The following is an 18,159-nucleotide window of genomic DNA, read 5'->3' on the forward strand; positions in this document are numbered from 1 at the left end:
TCTTAGGCAGACAGAATGAATAAATGTGGCTTGCTGAAAATGCCCGTGCATCACCGCTAACTGCCTTTGGTGGGGATACCTGAGATCGACCTCTGCCACCACTGTAAAAATAATGACCTATACAAATTTCAGAGACCAAAACAGAAAAATCTGGATTTGGTGAAATAAGGGAGACTCTCTTAAGCCCAGCCTATTTTTAGAAGGACCTCTGTGGAGAAAACAAAGTCTAATTAAATCCAGACTTTATTGCTACAGTAACCCACCATTTCATATGTGACCCTGGGAGTCTTCCACCTCTCTAGGTTTGTTAAATCTCATTGTTAACTGCCTGAGTCCTGCTTAGTTTCAAAGTCAAGCCTGAATACTACTTTCTCCACCATATCTTACTATTTGCAAGGCACAAAATGAACATCACTCGTATTAGAAATCTCTGGTCTTTAGTATTTTTTTTAGAGACTGATTCCTTTAGTAACTGTAGGCTCAGTGTTTTTGTGTGCTGATTTCTACTTAATCTTTCTTACTGCTGCAGATAGCACAGGGGAAGAAAAAAATATTTTTTTTCAGAACAGCATAGCTCGGAAATTGTGCTTTTTTTAATTACCGGCTGTGAAGAAATCTGTTTTTCCACCAGTTGACTTGCTTACTTTTTAGTGGTATAACAGGTTCTGAGGGGAGATTTCCACCACAGATAGCAGTGTGAGCTGCCCTCGTTAGGAGGCAATTGCACACTGTATCTGTAAGATTCTCCTAAATGCATTGTCTTACAGTTACTCCCTTTGTGTTGAATGAAGTCAGTGGGGTTTGGTTCTTCCCTTTAATAGTCTCTGCACTTTGCAGGCTCTAATTAATTTTCAGAAAGGCTCAGGACAGAAGGCACTCCTCTCGGCATGTCTCTGCTTCCCTTCCTTAGCGAGTCACCTCCATGGCACTTCAGCAGAGCAGCAGATGGTAGCAGCAAACACGGTTGGCCAGAGCGCAGAAATCCTAGCCACCAGCCCTCGCAAACAACAGTTCGTTACTATGTTTCCATCTTCTACAAGGTGACACCATTAATCTCCAGTGTCATCATCCAGAAGTCATCAGCAGCTGCATGCTGAGGGATGCTCGAGGATTTGGATGCAATATCTGGACATCCATACTGCAAAGGACTGTGATGGCAAGGAAGGGGAGCAGCAGCTTCTCTCTGAGGGCTGCACTGGGCTCCAAGGACACTTCTGTCCTTGCTTGTGGAAGCTAGCAGGTAATTGTGGCATCAAAGAGGAGGTTTGCAAGGTCTTGAGATGCTTGCTCTGAACCTCTTTCTGCAATATGCTGTCATAGGGCTGGCTTGGGGAAACAGACGAGAAGTAAGTGTGAGGAGAGTGTCAAGGGCTAGCCTGGGTCTGGGGTGGTCCATCCTGCAGGCCTCTCGCTGCTACTGAAAGCAAGCACCAGCTACATTCTCCCTGTTACAGCAATGATGACCTTCACAGAGCCAGTGTGGGTTGTACAGCTTGGGTGCGCCTCAGCCTCACGTCCCTGCCTCACCAGGACCAGCAACGGGCGACAGCTGCAGGCAGGGGTGGCACATTAGTAGCACTGCATGGGGCTGCAGTGCTTAGCAGTATCACCATTCCTTGGCTGCCAAGCTCCTTTGCCAGATGGCACCGTCTCGGCACAGCACCATCAGGGTGCTCACGGCCCCTGAGTTGCTGTGAGTGAAGGGGGTGAAGAGAGCATGTGCAAGAATGTGACTGATGGGCACAAAACTCCTCTTACTTTCCATCGCCTTTGTCTGGGTGCAAGCAGACCGTGAGACCTAACAAACCTCAAACCCACTGACAGTGAGTTGTGGAGCCTCTGATTTCCGTCCTTTGCTAGGCACGTCCCATGAGCCTCAGTCAAAACATCCTCACTTGTGCAAGAGCTCCACATTTTCCCATTTTAACTCAGCAAACTGCCAGCAGCACCCCTCCACCCCCAGACATTTGTGTTCAATTACCCTGAATTTCATCACAGAAAGCAAATTTTGCCTGGCCACAACTTTGAGTAGGGCAAAACCAAATACTGCAGGTCACAGCCTGTTGTATCTGATCTGCTCTCCAGATTTACCACCTTTTTTGTTTTCTTCCTGTTATGTGGTGGTGTCAGATCCTCCTCCTGGCCAGACGGATCTTACAGGAAAATCTTATTAATCAGATTTTGCAGTTTCGGGGTGTGTGGGGGGAGGGGTGTCAGGAAATAATGTTGTAAATTGCAATTTAAGGAAAGTTGCAAACACAAGCAAGCAAGCAGAAAGCTCTCCCTGTCCTTGTGAAATGACTGCTGCTGTTTCTCTGTAAAAACACACTTGTACTTCCTCTGCCACAGCTTCTCACACCACCCAAGTTCCCCAGGGCAAGTGAAGAAGAAAACTCATCAGAGAAGCAGATCAGGAAGGAGAGATGGTGACTAACTGTACTAATGGCACAATTTGGGGTTTTTTGAGGCATAAAATAGACATAATGCACACGTGCTTCTCTGAGTTGCTAGCATTACTAGCCATCCATAAATTTGAAGTCATTTAAACAATAAATGTAGATATTAAGAGCTCTTAAAATCAACCTGGGTTGCATTCACGGTTTCCCTTGGTCTAGAGGATGCAAGAGGCGATGCACAGGCATGTCAGCAGAGAGGCAAATGGAGGGAGGCTGCCCGTGTCACCTGATCCAGCTACGATGGGAAAGACTCCTGACATTTGCCTCTCCACCCTTCTCTAAACTGTGGTTGTCAGCTGAGCAATGCCTGACTAATGCGTACCTGAGGGGATCTAGAGGTGGTTTTCACAACAGGACTCAAACGGCTTAGCCCAGGTCACATTTCTTTAACTGGTTTGAGCCTTGGTTTAACCAGGTCTCACTAACTGTAACCCTCAAGTGATATCATTGTGGCCACAATGAGCGCTGGCAGCCCAGAAAGCCAATTGTTTCCTGGGTTGCATCAAAAGGAGCATGGCTAGCAGGTCAAGGGAGGTGATTCTATCCCTTTGCCCCACTCTGGTGAGACCCCACCTGGAGTCCTTCATCCAACTCTGGAGCCCTCAGCACAGGAAAGACATGGACCCGTTGGAAAGGGGCCAGAGGAGGCCACAGAAATGATCAGAGAGCTGGAACAGCTCTGCTGTGAGGACAGGCTGAGAGAGTTGGGGTTCTTCAGCTTGGAGAAGAGAAGGCTCTGGGGAGAACTTACAGCAGCCTTCCAGTACCTGAAGAAAGCTGGAGAGGGACGTTTTAAAAGGCAACATGCTGCCCAGAGAAGCTGTGGATGCCTCATCCCTGGAAGTGTTCAAGGCCAGGTTGGATGGGGCTTTGAGCAGCCTGCTCTAGTGGAAAGTGTTCTGGCCCATGGCACGGAGGGTTGCAACTAGATGATCTTTAGGTCTCTTCCAACACAAACTGTTCTATGGGGTGTGAAGCCTTTGGGATTAGAAATCACATACAGTTTCAGATGTTCAGATGTCTACATTAGAGGGCAGCCTTTTCCTGTTTTTAATCTTTTTTTTTTTTTTTTTTTAATATTTATTGCTGTCAAGACCACTTGCTCTTACCATCCCAGCTGCAAGAGAAACAAGAGCATAAACCAATACTCAGATGCTCCGTCGAGTCCCACCCTGCCACAGCCTCAAGAAATGTGCTATTCCCCCACTGACACCTCAGCTCGACTCCTGCTAAGCTGCTGTGGCCAGGAGCATTAGCTTGAGCTCTTCAGGCCACACGGTCTCCCTCTTACCAAAACCATAGGAAGTGTTTAGTAGATGGACTTTCTCAGAGGTGTTTCTTATTCTGCTGGGTCATTCATTCAGATGCCAAAATTGTGACTCATTAAAAGGGCAAGCTTGGGCTGGGGGGAGGGCAGGAAGGAAGAAAAATAGGCTTGCAAGAGCCTTCCTGTTTACCCATAGCTTGGGAAAAAAACCAAGACAACAGAATACCCACACCCTGGCTCCATTATCTTTGCTGGCACAGTGCTGGCTTGGCTCCGTCCCTCACCACTCCAGGCCAAATCCAGCCCTGCTGCGAGCGTGTTTACTTTAGAAGAGTTTGCTTGAGAGAGAACCCCGGCCCCCCGAGCCTGAATGCTCACAGTGTGTGAGCGAGCGTGCAGGCACCACGAGCCCCCATGACAATGTGCCCCGGCACTGGCCCCTGGCCACACTGAGGAGGTCATTTTCTTCTCGGCAATTAGCAAAGTGGTGGCATCGCTAAAAGAAATTGAATAAACATATTCAACGCGGCTGGGTCCCCATTTTGCTCTGTTCTCACCACCCTTCCTTCTGGATGCATGGTGGGGCCCCAGTGAGCAAGAGCACGATGCCTGTGCCCTGCACTTTCATTCAGGCCTGGTTGGAAAGGGCTTTTAGGAAAGACGAGAAGGGGGGAAGTAACCCTTTAGCTTTCTTCTTTTATAACAAATGTCTTCCCTTTTTGTTTTCAGGGAGGAAAAAATGCCAGCTTCTCTAAGAAAACTGAAGCAAATGGCTGTTTTCATGGGTCTGTTCAGTGGCGGGGGATGCATCGTGATGTATAATCTTATGCAAAGTAAGTCTTGGTGCTGTTAGCAACCTTATTTCTCCTCTGCTCCTTTCATTTGCTTTTGTGTAGTGGGGAAAATAGCAGCATGCAAGATGTGAAAAGCAAATGAAGTTAAGGGAAGTGTGGCTGAACCTCTGGGTTCTGCCTCCATGGGCTCTGCTTTGTTCAGCCTCAGGGCTGCTGCTCTCCCAAGTGCTGCTGCACACATTTCCAGAGGTGGGTACTGAATAGGAATCAAGCTCCTGTGGTCAGGAGAAACTCTAGTTTCTGGGGGGTTTCCTGAGGGTGAGGGCAAAGTGAAAGCTTAGGCAGGTTTTGTTTCTTACTGAGATTTTACAGCTGGGCAGGAAAAGAGGACCATCTGTGAGAGGGTATTAAAGTCTAGCGGTTTTATCTGCAAATCTCTGTGTGGTGCTGGCCCTTAAACACAACATGCCTGTGAAGTGCTAAGACATTAGTTTTTTTCTGAATGAAGGGCAGATAAGAGTGGTGTTCATTGAGAAGATGAGGACACGGAGAGAAAAGCTAAACAGGTGCCATTGCTGTTTATAAACAGCTCTAGTTGCCACAGGTCTTTGGCCAAGAATCCAAATTATTAGTAAAAATATGTTTATTTTCTTCTAAAATTGTTTCTAGATATTTGGCATGAGACCAGAAACAAGCTTTGCCTCTCTCTTGGTGGGTGCTATAGCCTTCTTGGCCCTATGCCTCTCACTCGCTGGTACTATCAAATTACACTGCTTTTCAGCTAGCCTTATATCAGAGGATGCTGCCAGAAAAGTGTAACCAAGCCTGTTCCTCAAGCCCTCAGATAAGCTCTGAAACCTCCTCTTCATTTTGCACGTATTAATAACAAATCAGACAAGGCTGGAAAGCAGGCTTTAATTTTAGGCAGCTCATACCCTCAAGCTCTGGAGCACATGACAGATATATGATCCTCTTTAAAATACAGAATCTGGCTTTAACAAGGACATTAGCATTTTTTAATTTTCAGCTTCAACATTGGCATTGTTATCTAGAAATCTCTGGGGGAGGGCGGGAAAGTCACCCTCCATACTATATAGAAAGTCAAAGGGCTCATTCCCCGCATCACTTAGCTGTGTAATCAAGTGGTGCAACACGATGGCTACTTCTTGCTCTGTTGCAATAGCAGTGGCCACCAAGTAGCTGTCTGATAACTTGGTGACAAGCCAACCAGGCTGTTGAAAGGACGCTTTGTGCTGCAGAATGCATCCTTCTGCAGCCTCCAGCAAACAGGGGAGCCACACTGGGACACTTCCTCCCTTGGCCCACACCTAAGGTTATCCCAGTTCCTTCTGCTATCCCAGTGTACATACCTGGCCTATACTGGGACCTGTGAGGAGCAAGTGGCTTCCATAGTGGTGGGAGCAGGGGGAGAGGTGTGCTTCAGGTTGAAGGGAAGTTTGCATGCACATGGTGTCTGCGAAAGCTTGTACAAACACTTGGGTAATCCTGTTTCTACTCACTCACTTTACTTCCACACCCTTCTCAAGGGAGCAGCCTCCCCGGCCAAGACCAGCATCCTTTCAGCTCTCCTGCTGAAAACGTGTGGACAAATGGACTGGTTGGGTATTTTATGTATTTTATTGTGTCCAGTTCTGGACCCCTCAGTTCAAGCTTGAGACAGTCCAGCGCAGAGCCACAAAGATGATTAAGGGAGTGGAGCATCTCCCTTATGAGGAAAGGCTGAGGGAGCTGGGTCTCTTTAGCTTGGACAAGACGAAACTGAGGGGTGACCTTATTAATGTTTATAAATATGTAGAGGGCGAGTGTCATGAAAATGGAGCCAGGCTCTTCTCAGTGACAACCAATGATAGGACAAGGGGCAGTGGGCACAAACTGGAACACAGGAGGTTCCACTTAAATATGAGAAGAAACTTCTTTACGATGAGGGTGATGGAACATTGGAACAGGCTGCCCAGGGAGGTTGTGGAGTCTCCTTCTCTGGAGACATTCAAAACCCACCTGGACACCTTCCTGTGTAACCTCATCTAGGTGTTCCTGCTCCAGTGGAGGGATTGAACTGGATGATCTTTCTAGGTCCCTTCCAATCCCTAACATTCTGTGATTCTGTGATAGGAGATTCTAACAAGAAACAGCTGAGAAGCAGCACCAGGAAACTTGAACCCATTTCCCCATCAACCTGCAGGATAAGCACAACATACTTTTAACATGGGGTGACTGCTTGCCATGATCTGTAGGCGCTAATGGGCTGGCGTGCTGCCACCCCTATTGCTGGAGCTCCTTAGGATGGTCCAGGGGTCCAGGGAGGACCAGCACAGACTGCAGCCTTGCAAAGCTGTTTCTGTGCCAACTGGGTGCTGCCTGCTCACAGGGGATGCCTCTAATGAGGGAGAGAGGGCAGCATACTTCTGCCTCACGCTCCAAGAGTAATACCAACAGGCAAGAGGCCAGGAAACGAACCTTACACCTTGTTTTAAACTCTTTGGAAGGCGAGAACCAAGTTGCCAGAGTGGAATTTTCACATGTGCATACTCCTGGCTTAACTCTGCCCTTCTTGAGTGAAGTGAGGCTGGTGTGAAGCATACCTAGAAGTCCCAACAGACAAGCCTTACAGCTGTTTATAAGCAAATCTCTGCCCCCATATGGAGGGTCGGCATGTTTCCAGCCTCACAGCTCTGCATTGTCCATTGGTGACCACTGCACAGCATTTCCCAGCTATACATGGCAACCAGACATTGATAAATAACGATTTACCGCAATTGTCCTCCATATGCCAACAGTACAGCGTCCAGACTACTGTGCTATTGTTGCTGCTTGACCATTAACTCTAATGGCCATTCTTTGTGTCTCCCTTTCAATGCATCCGTCAGTAGAGCTGCAGCTTCATGGCTGCCACTTGAAAAGCTGTATCAAGACCACAGCAAGAGTTTCACAGCAGCAGCAGCTGTTCCTGTCTCACACCAGTGTCTGTGAAATATTCTCCATTGTTGAAGTATTTTCTGTACCTTGTTTAAAAAAGAAATTAGTTACCTTCAGAACATTTTCAGTTATTCGTTTGTACGCTTTTTTTTGTTCCTTTTAGATGACATACAAATGTATGAAAAGCAGGGAGGCAGCCATAAGCTGAACTGTATAGCAGTATGGAGCAGCCTATATTCAGAGCCCTCTTTACTTAAATTAGCTGAATAACATTACAGTTCAGCACTGCTTCTCTGATGTGTTTCCTCCTTTAAACAGATTTCTCCTAATTAGTAGTTTTGGACTGTTTCTCAGGGAGGGTGTGGTAGTCTGGAGGAAATGTCTTTTTTTTTAAAAAAAAAAAAACCACCAAAAAACAACTTATGTTTTGATTTTAAGTGGATAGTCTCCTCACCATCCTGTTTCTCTCACCTAGAAAGTTTTGCCCGGACCCAGTATTACCAGCAGGCCTTGGAGCAACTGAACAGCAATCCCGATGCCTTGGAAGCCCTGGGTGCCCCACCTCTTAAGGTTCACAACATCCGACTGACAGATGGGAGTAATCGTGTGGACACAGAAAGAGCACAGGTAACGCTGGGGAGGTGGTGTTACAGAGTGGCTTCCCAAGGCATCAGTTGATGAGAGGTCAGCTAGGGGATCTCCAGCAGGTCACGAGTCACTTGGGTGCACTGGAAGGCAATAAAATGTGATGCCAGTTGATTGGGAAGAGAAACAGATTTCCAGAGAATAAATCTCCACTCATGTGAGGGACTAGATACAGCAAGAGCAGCATCTTCATGTTGTACTATATGGGCACATCACAGAATGCCCAAGGGACCTCCCAAGCCAGTCAGTCCCCTTCCTGCTACTGTAAGTCACAAAATAGTTTTCAGAAACATATCAGATCCGACTTTAAAGTAGCAGCTGCCTCCTTCATCTCCCTAGATACATTCCAGACTAGTTTTTAAAGCTTTGTTCAGAACAGAGTTTTATAGCTGCTTATGAACTATGCCACGGTACAGCACAAATGATGTGGTTTCTAAAAATCACCTGTAATTCTGTGCCATGGAGGACGGCTGCCTGGCGTGGGACTGAGTGCGTGGGTTACGTAGTAACTGAAGAATGCTGTGCTGGGTGCTGAAGAGTTGCACAAGGCTGCCTTGCATCAGCCCAGGGCTGGGCCAAAGCAAAGCTCACAAACACAAGTCCACTTCCAGTCGGGGTTGCTGCCCAAAAAGGACATCCCATCAGTGTTTTTTCCCATTAAATCAGGACTGGCTGCCTTTCCCTGGTTTTGCTGGTAATGCAAAATATGCCTAGTGACTTGTGCACGTCCCTTACTGGGGCATCTCATCACATTTGAATCATTTTTGTTCCTCCTGGTGGGTAGTTTTGAGTCCTGGAGACCAAGCAAGGGCATTAAGGAATGGGGTAGATGGTACAGTGAATGAGAGGGGCTGTCAGGGCAAGAAGAGAAAAACAAACAAAAAACACCCTTAACCAGCTCACAAAATTCCACGTTCCATCCCACTGCAGAGAGGATTCACCCATGTAATGCTCTGGCCCAAAACATTTCCAAGTTTCCCAGGTTTTAGAGATTTTACCAGCAAACATATCTAAGGCCAAAAATGTGCAAAAAACCCCCACACAACCTCTTATGCTGATTGAAAAGAAGAAGAGAACCTGTCCCAGTGATGTTTTCCTGTGTCACTGCTTAAGAATGCTGGTCGCTTGGGTGACTCAGGGTGAAGTCAAATCCTGGCTTCTACCGACCTCACCCAAGACACAAACCACCAACTTTCTTCTCCACTTTTTCATGCTCCTGAGCATTCATATTCTCATGAAATAAGCTGGTTAATCATCACTAATCATGTCATAGATCAGTTTACTAACTCCACAACATTCCCAGCTCCTGGGGCTGTTGGAGAACCCCTGACATTTTCTCTTCATGATTGCAATACCAGCAAACGCTACCCCTGAAACACATTTATTTTATTCAAACATTATACTAAGTGCAGTGAGCTGTGGTCACCGCTACAGCTCCTAACTTTCTTGAAATGAGTGGTAGGATTTGTGACACTGAGAAAAATCATTGAACATCTCTTATTGCCTCCATGTGTGTTAAGGGACTGATCCATAGAGGATTTAAACCTATGTTATGGTTATGGGAAGCTCTAACACAGTGCAGGTCACCTCTGGATCACCATGCATTCCGGTAAGGAAAGGTGTTTGCTCATAAATATTTCAGAGAGCGAGTGGTTTTCCCTGGGGGTTGCAGCTGTAACACAGTACATTCTTTCAACAGAGAAAGATTAATGTATGGCAGAACAGACATACCTGTATAGCCATGCACACATTAGCCATTAGAAAAGCTAAAGCTTAGTGAAACTCTACAATACAGTAAAAAAAAAAAAGAAAAAGTTAAAAAGGTGTTACATCTTTGACTGTAGAAGGAGTAAATGTCCATTTCGTAATATGTTTCACTGAATCTTTAACATCCTTTCACATTTGCAGATAAAGTTACCAGTATCTGGAACAAAATCAGCGGGATACCTTTACATTAACTCGGAGATGGACCACTCCCGTCAATGGTGGGTACTGGGGAAGGTGCCGGGAGAAACAAATAGACGCAAGAAGAAAAGTGGTAGGAGAAAAGAGCAGAGCTTTAGTCATCCATGTTGCTGAGATTGTGCACACAAAGGAAGCAGAAAGTAATGTTTGAAGGTCTTGTGAAAGGTTGTTACCATCGTTATGACAAAAATATACATTAGTTGAGAAATATATTGACTTCATCCCTATGAATACAAATAGCAGAGCAACATGAGCCATTTGTTGTGTAAAATGCATTGTTCAGCAAACTGTTGCTCAGTATACCTATAAATACTGTGAGCCAACGTAATGCATTGCCCCCTCCCAGCTCTCCTCCCCGCGGAGGTGCAGAAGCTGTTGCACAGCAGTCCGAACTCCAGGCTAATATTAGGTGTTGCAGTAGGGGAATTACACATTCAATCAGAACCTATCAAGGTGAACTAAAAATCAATGCAAGACTTTTTTTTTTTTCAAGCTACCTGATAGATACAGTCCTTATAGTTAAAAAAAGTGCTAGAACAGATACATTATAGCAGAAGGATGCTCTGATTCCACATTGTATAGTAGCAACTTCACATTTTTGTAGCACTGCAGCCTGAAAACCTCCCCTGTCAACGGTAAACCAATTTCTAGAACCAGGCAAAAATTATGACATGAATTCAAAGTCCATTTTCTGTTGCAAAAGAGGAAATTTTATCAGACGCAAACCTCTTCACATGTACTTGTTCTTGGAGTCTGTTAGGCACTTCTGTTAACTCTATTTAAAAATCCAAAGCTACAACATTTTTACTCAGCTGTCACCAGCCATATGGTAATGTTTTCTTTTCATAATTAGATGAACACAACTTACTGTATTTCTCTTCTGAATAACTGTGGGAAGTAAGGTGTAAAACAATGGGAGGAAGACGCTGGACTGGGACTTGAGAGACTCAAGGCCAGACCTGGCCCCCTCCCTAGTGACCAGAGATATCCCCAGAGGTCCCCAGCCACCTTTCTTGCACATCTACACTTCCCCAGGGCCTGGGGTCTGATGTCCTCACTTATCTCCTCCTGACAGATGGAGGGAAATAACAGTTCCCTCCTGTTTCAGTGAGTTACTGTGAAGATAACTGAGGATTGCAAGACGTTAAACTACAGGAGAAATTGAAGTGCACACATATCTCTCAGAGATATCTTCTGTAAAAGGGTTTGTGGCAGACAGATTTGTCAGACTCAATCATCTTTGTCCTGCACACAGTTCCACTTGAGGCTAGGCAGGACTTGTCCTTGCACTGGGCTGAGGAACTGAGAGTAAAATGGCTGGTTCCCATCTGATCCATGGAGAGGAATTCCTGAAATGCTCAACAGGAATAACAAACATGTAAGCAGGCCATCCTGGTGGGGCTCAGCATAGTGGGCACATGGGCATTTCTGGTGGAGACCACCAGACTAATAGACACAATTAAATGACACCAGGAGCGCGCTGTGCAAGTGGTTTAGTCTCCTAAGCCACCAAAATGCTTCTGACTCCAAGTGCAGTCTGTCCATAGCAGTTTATTTGTTTATGTGGTTATTAAAAAAGAGAGCAACTTCAAAGAAAGGGAAATTTTGAGTACGCGAGCTGGTTTGGTCCAGGAGGAGGAGGCACTCAGGTGCAGGCAGCGCAGGGATGGGGAGGGTGCCTGGAGGTGAGGTCCTCCAAGGCACCAGCCCTGCAAAATGACCCTTCCTGCCCCGAAGTGAGTGGAGGGAAGGGCTGAGACCCCTGGCCACGCTGGGGAGAGTGAGCAGTTGCTCCTTCAAGCTGCTATAAATGAGGCAGCTGCTCATCCCAGCTCAGATGGAGATGGAGGGCTGGCGAGCGAAGGGCCCTGCCACAGACCCATCACACAGAGGTGCGGCAGATGAATTACCTGATTTTGTGTACTCAGCAGCAACTGCAGCAAAAGCAGAGCTGGGTGAGCACCAGGAGCTTTTGAAAAAAATCGTATCTTAGTACTCCAAAACATTAGTCCTTCCCAGCTGAAAAAGCAGCACGAGCAGTCTCACAGAAGCAGGCTTGGAACAGAGTTCAGAGGAAGGAAAAGGCTCCCCCTCGGTCTCCAAAAAATGCAGTTTTCCTTCTCCTTTGAGTAACCACTGTCATACCCTGTCAGTGTTTCAGCAGTCACATTGAGTGATCACACAGTGTTCAGACTCCTCCAAGCCAGGATAATTCCTTAGCAACACAGTCTGGCTCCAAGGCTGGAGAGGAGCTGAGCAAGGAATGCACCCGCAGGATGGGGAGGAAGAAAGGCACCGGTCGGGGGAGGAATGTCCTCTCTAAAAATAGCTGGCAGGATTTATTTGAGTTGCAAACAACAGGAACATGCATCCCAGACCTTTAAATCTGGGCTGTGCTGTGCTATTAGGAAAAACAGCTTTCAGAAGCTGGCACTCACAGACCAAGTTTTAAAACACTTGAAAGAATTTTTAGTAGCACTGAATGCATGGAATGATTTGTTTCTCTATGCCAGCTGTTGCTATACCTTTACTACTATATTAAAAGTAATTGTAACAAGCTAAAAACCTCTTTTCGTTTGTATCAGCTGGTGCCTTCAGGATGTCACCTTGAAACTGCGAGATGGTCAGAGTATTCCTGTTTACCACTCCCCGGTGGAGACCAGTGGTGTACAAGAAGGCTAAAACTCAAAGACAGCTGCTTCTCCACCTCCCACTGAGCTGAAGGAGCCATCAATCGATCGCTTCCCACTGTTTGTGAATGTATGCAGTTGTCACAAGCGACAATTTCACTTAGGTGGGTGCTCTCAAGACAATTTTCTCTCCAAGACTGACCTCATCATTGTCATGACTGTAATTTCTTTCTTTTGCTGGTCTATTCATGTGTTCAGCAGAAGACTAAAATAAATATATTGCAAAAGACTTGCTGTTGTTCCAGAGAAGTCATGTGTTATGCCCTGTGCGTGCTGGTATTATGAGTTTGAAATAAATAAACAAACTGCCAGGAAACCAGGCTTTTCTACAATTACAGACCAAAGTCAGGACAGTTGGGTTGCTCTGTCATGGCTAGAAGGCTGAGTCAGCTTCTCATAGTCATTCCCATGCTACTTCGGTTTCCCCCATTCCTCAATAAGGTGTTACCTAAAGCAAGAGGGACAAAGCAGTGAAGGCGAAGCTCAGCACCAGTCTCCTCTGCTGCTAATGAATGTCACGTATCATGTAGATTTGCACCCTCACAGTCACTATTAAAAAGCTCACGAGATTGGAGAGACCACTTACCGTAACTTATGAATTCCAGGAAAAGTCTTGCTACTCGCACTACTCCTGCTGAAGGTTGGTATAACAGAGGAAGCCACTGTTACACACCAGTGCTGCCTGACGCAGGCTTGGGAGAACAACCTTCGCTCTCCCACTATTGCTTAGGGAGGAAAACACTCAGGAGGTCCAGAACAGGCAAAATACCACCACAGTTCAGTCAGACTACAAGAAGATATTGTGGTTGTGCAGCCGCTCAACCAACGGAGGTGGAGGATTGCCTATAACAGGAGCAAGTCAAGGAATAAGCAATAAAGCCCAAAATCCCAACCCCCACCAAACTGCGCATTCTAACTAATTGCAAAGCCTAAGGCACAATCTGAGATGGCTGAGAGACACAAGTAACTGCCCTGCTGTCATACCGTGAAGTAATATGCAAGCCACTAAGAACATCCAGAAGTAAGAGTATCTTGGATTTATTGTAACAGAGTAGGTTAATCAAGATGCAGCTTCTCTTGAGCCAGCACACACGAAATCCCTGGTCCGGCTTCACAAAATGCTGCGCCACGATACCACCACCTGATGTGGCTCTCACCCTGGGTACCCAAAGCCTGAGGGAGATCTCCCCCCACAAACCTGACCAGTAACACTGGAGATTTTACCTTGCTTGGGGGAAGCAGAGCTTGCAAAGAAGTTTCATCTCTCACTTTCCCCCTAGAGACCTAGCAGACCCCATGTTCAACTTGAAGCACTCCTCATCATCCTAACCAACCCAAGGGCTCCTCAAAGCTGTGAGAATGGGCGGCATCATCGTATCAGTCTTTAAACCTGGAGAAGGAAGAAATCAATGGGTGGAAGCTGGAAGCCAACCAATCACTGGAGTAAGACAAAAGAAAAGTCACATTAAAATCCCTGCTTTTGTTTTGCTATTTAATAGTCAGTAAACCCAGAATCTCTTACTTCTTGACCTTAAGTGCCTCAGAAACCACTTCCTCCCTGTGTTGGAGCTCTTCTAAGATGCTCATATCCAGAGGGAGAAAAAAGGAGCAGGCTGGTGTGTTCAGTGCTGAGCTGCTTTGGCCATGTGGCTCCCATTAGATCTACCACAGCCTATGGCTGCTGCTTTCAGAGACGACACAGGTGCAGCCAAAAGAGCTGGAGCATGCCAGGAAAACAGGGAACACAAAGGTGTCAAAACCACTAGCAGCTGCTGAAAGCCCAAATAACTTCAAGAGGGTACCTGGGGCACCCATCTTCCCCTTGCAGTCTTTTCCACTAAAATATGCTGGAGCAGATTAGGTTGCTTTTATCTTCATTAGGTCATTAAAGCACTCATTATTTGTAACTATATTTTCTTGCATGTCAGTAAATACCAGTCTGGACAATCATTTCATTTTTATTGAGAAAATATTCATCTGTTATCAAAAGACCCTAAAAAAGTTAAACTCCTTCAGAAAGCCATTCTTTTCTAATCTCAGAAGGTCAGGAGGAGCCTCTGGAGATCATCTAGTCCAACTACCTCACTCATAACAGGGTCAACAAGAGCGGCTTGCCTGGGACTGCATCCAGTCAGGTCTTGAAGCTCACCAAGGATGGAGACTCCACAACCTCTGAAGACACTGTACCAGTGCTCAACCATTCTCACAGCATTAAAAAAAAAAAAAATCCAACAAAACAAACAAAGAAACAAAAAAAGCTTTTTCTTATGTCTGAACAGAATTTCCTGTGTTTCAGTGTGTGCCCATTGCCTCCTGTCCTGCCATTTGGCACCACTGAGAAGAGCCTGGCTCCATCCTTTTTACTCTTCCCCCACAGTTATTTACACACACTCATAAAATCCCTCCCAAGCCTTCTCTTCTCCAGACTGGCAGTCCCAGGTCTCTCAGCCTTGTTGACAGGTGCAGCAATCCTTTAATCATCTTAATCATTTTAAGCACGTTAAATAATTTCTTTTAAATTGGCTTGAAAATCTGCATAGTTCCTTTTCTATTTGGTGTGGTTAAACCAAGCATCATCTTTATGACCTTTGCTGGATTGCATGTTTGTTACTTACTCTCTAGTTTGATCTTAATAGGTTCTGCCAGGCAGTCATCACCCTCAAGGAATCTATCAAGGCTGCTAGGGCAAGAACTTAATTTACAACTGAGAAACAACAAATACTGCTTAGCAGATTGTTACAACGCTTGTGCCTATTTGAGCTGGACCTGACTAGCACACAGAGGCTATATAAAACCAGATGTTTTAAAAACACTAGTTTCATAAAGGCTCAGCGGGCTGATGCCTTCCCTTTTGAGTATGTTTCTCCAGGTAGTATTAATAATATGTTTTTGTGCAATTTGTGGGCCTGTCAGTTCACTGCATAGCTTGGGCAGATGTCCTGCAATGCACAGGGAACATTAGTCATTTGGATTCACACCCCATTTAGAAATGAGGCTGCATAAAGTTCTTTCCCTCCCTTTGCCTGCATCTTGTCTGCCTGACAAAGCGAAATAATTTTCCTGCATGTTTTCTGCAAAATTTGCTGCAAAATTCCCTGCAGCATGGCCCAGGCAGTCCTGTAACACTGGTAGCAAAGGAGACCTGCCACATTCTTGGTGTTACTTTGGAAGACACATCACACACAGCTAAACACTTCTGGTTCATTTTATGTAGCATCGAGTATATAAAAACACTGGAATCACAGCATTTCTTGACCAGTCAAATGCACTTTTCTGTTAATTGGCTTTCCTAGAAGATTTAGAAGCAAGCACCTTCATTCAGTGACTTTTGAGAGAGCTTCCATCCAGCAACCAGACCAGCTGGATCTCACAGGGTGCTACTGGAAGGTGGCAGCTGGTAAGGTGATACCCCAGCAGCTCAGGAGATTTTCCTCTAAGGTTTGGTTAAAAGGCACCTGTGTCATTCAGCCTGTACACTGGGATTACAAATTAATTGAAGAGATGGGGTACACTGGTTTCAATGCATTACCAGCTTAGCTGTGATTCTGGTTGCACAAGCAAGCAAAGACTCAATGCAATTAAGTTCTCTGTGTTTACACACACAAAAAAGATAATCTCTTCAAGTAATTAAGTTCCCTTTCCTCTCCTAATTTTGTAGTAACTGTTGTAGTTCTAACGCTCTGCTTCACTTTGACAAGTTCTAACCTTTTCTTAATTAAGAGAGATTTTTATCATACCCATATGGACTTTTTTTTTTCTATTTTATAAAGCTTCAAAGTTGTATTTTTATGGAAACACCAAATATTTTACTTTTACAGTTGTCAGGTGTTTTATAATAGGAACAATTAATGAAATTAAGCAGTGTTAGAAGAAGAAATACATTTCTTACCCAGCATCTAGTCAATGCTCTGATTTTCCTCACGGGAACGTGTGTCAAGCAAATAACACATTTCTGGACACAGTGCCCCTTGGAGGGGGTGTGAAAGTTTGTGTCACTGCTTCATAGGACACATTTCAGTGTGATTCGTTAAACCTGGATTAATGCTGATTTGCATCTGCTTCACCCTGTCATGGGTACACAGCTGTCCTACATTGCACACCATTCACTGGCATTTACATACCATCTCTCCAACCCCACATCTTCAGGCAGGTCGTTTCCCACCTATTGGACATCTGAAATAACAGTTCTAAAGGCAACAAGATGATTAAAGGAGTGGAGCATCTCCCTTATGAGGAAAGGCTGAGGGAGCTGGGGCTCTTTAGCTTGGAGAAGAGCAGACTGAGGGATGACCTCATTAATGTTTACAGATATATAAAGGGTGAGTGTCAGGAGGATGGAGCCAGGCTCTTCTCGGTGACAACCAATGATAGGACAAGGAGTAATGGGTACAAACTGGAACACAAAAGGTTCCACTTAAATTTGAGAAGAAATTTCTTCTTGGTGAGGGTAACAGAGCACTGGAACAGGCTGCCCAGGGAGATTGTGGAGTCTCCTACTCTGGAGACATTCAAAACCCACCTGGACACCTTCCTGTGTAACCTCATCTGGGTGTTCCTGCTCCAGCAGTGGGATTGGACTGGATGATCTTTTGAGGTCCCTGCCAATCCCTGACATTCTGTGATTCTGTAAGTTTAATGGAAAAACAAAACAAAAACCCCAAACAAAACAAAAACACAACACCAAAAAAACCTCAGCTTTACACAGATGATGTGACTATATTTATTAATTCCAGTAACAGCTTAATTGAACAGCTGTAAATGCTGTATTGTGAAGATCTCTTCAGTGTAAGCATATTGCTTTATCGGTGTGTTTTAATATTTGCGGCAAAAATTGAATAGGTGTGTAGTTGAGAAAACTAAAACATTAGTAATCCTGCTATATGAATGTTGAGAAAAATAACTACAAAACTCCTTGGATAAAAGCAAGGACACTTGAACATGTGAGTTTGACTGAAAATGGGTTAATTTTCTTCATGCGGTTAGAAACCTTTCTTTTTTCATAGCTAGTACACTCATTATTTGGACTTAGTTTGAGAACAAGAGATAACACAGAGTTCATGTTTTTAATTGCTCTGGTCTGAGAGCCAAGGACATTCTGAGCTCTGCTCACAGGTGTGAAGCAGCTGGGAAGGGGGGGCGGGAAGAGATGGGGCAGAGCTTGACTGACATCCAGACTGATCAATAAGAATATTGCATCCCGTTAGTGTCATGCTAATTATTTAAGAAGAGTCAGGACTTTCTGGTTGGCTTTTCCACTCTTCTCACTTGCTCTATGGCACAGCCAGAGGAGATTTTGATCGGGATGCTTAGTTTGGCCTTTTGCCATTTTCCAGAGGCCTCTGGGCTTTTCTGCCCTTTTCCTCTTCCTTCTTTCTTTGGGATCAGCTGTTTTGGGACCAGGGTAA

At 45.3% G+C, this 18,159-nt stretch overlaps 1 protein-coding gene across 2 annotated transcripts in view; it reads left to right on the forward strand.

The window, feature by feature from the left end:
- Positions 1 to 12,983, forward strand: part of COA1 (cytochrome c oxidase assembly factor 1) — a 54,581-nt gene extending 41,598 nt beyond the window's left edge. For both annotated transcript variants that reach the window (XM_065832782.2, XM_065832781.2), the window contains 4 exons: positions 4,453 to 4,556; positions 7,930 to 8,081; positions 10,008 to 10,084; positions 12,650 to 12,983. In XM_065832782.2, the coding sequence (XP_065688854.1) occupies positions 4,463 to 4,556; positions 7,930 to 8,081; positions 10,008 to 10,084; positions 12,650 to 12,746 (420 nt within the window). In that variant the 5' untranslated portion in view covers positions 4,453 to 4,462 and the 3' untranslated portion in view covers positions 12,747 to 12,983. The remainder of the gene's footprint in view (positions 1 to 4,452; positions 4,557 to 7,929; positions 8,082 to 10,007; positions 10,085 to 12,649) is intronic.
- The last annotated feature ends 5,176 nt before the right edge of the window (positions 12,984 to 18,159 follow it).

Source organism: Patagioenas fasciata, chromosome 2 (genome assembly GCF_037038585.1).
Source record: "Patagioenas fasciata isolate bPatFas1 chromosome 2, bPatFas1.hap1, whole genome shotgun sequence".
Lineage (NCBI taxonomy): Eukaryota > Metazoa > Chordata > Aves > Columbiformes > Columbidae > Patagioenas > Patagioenas fasciata.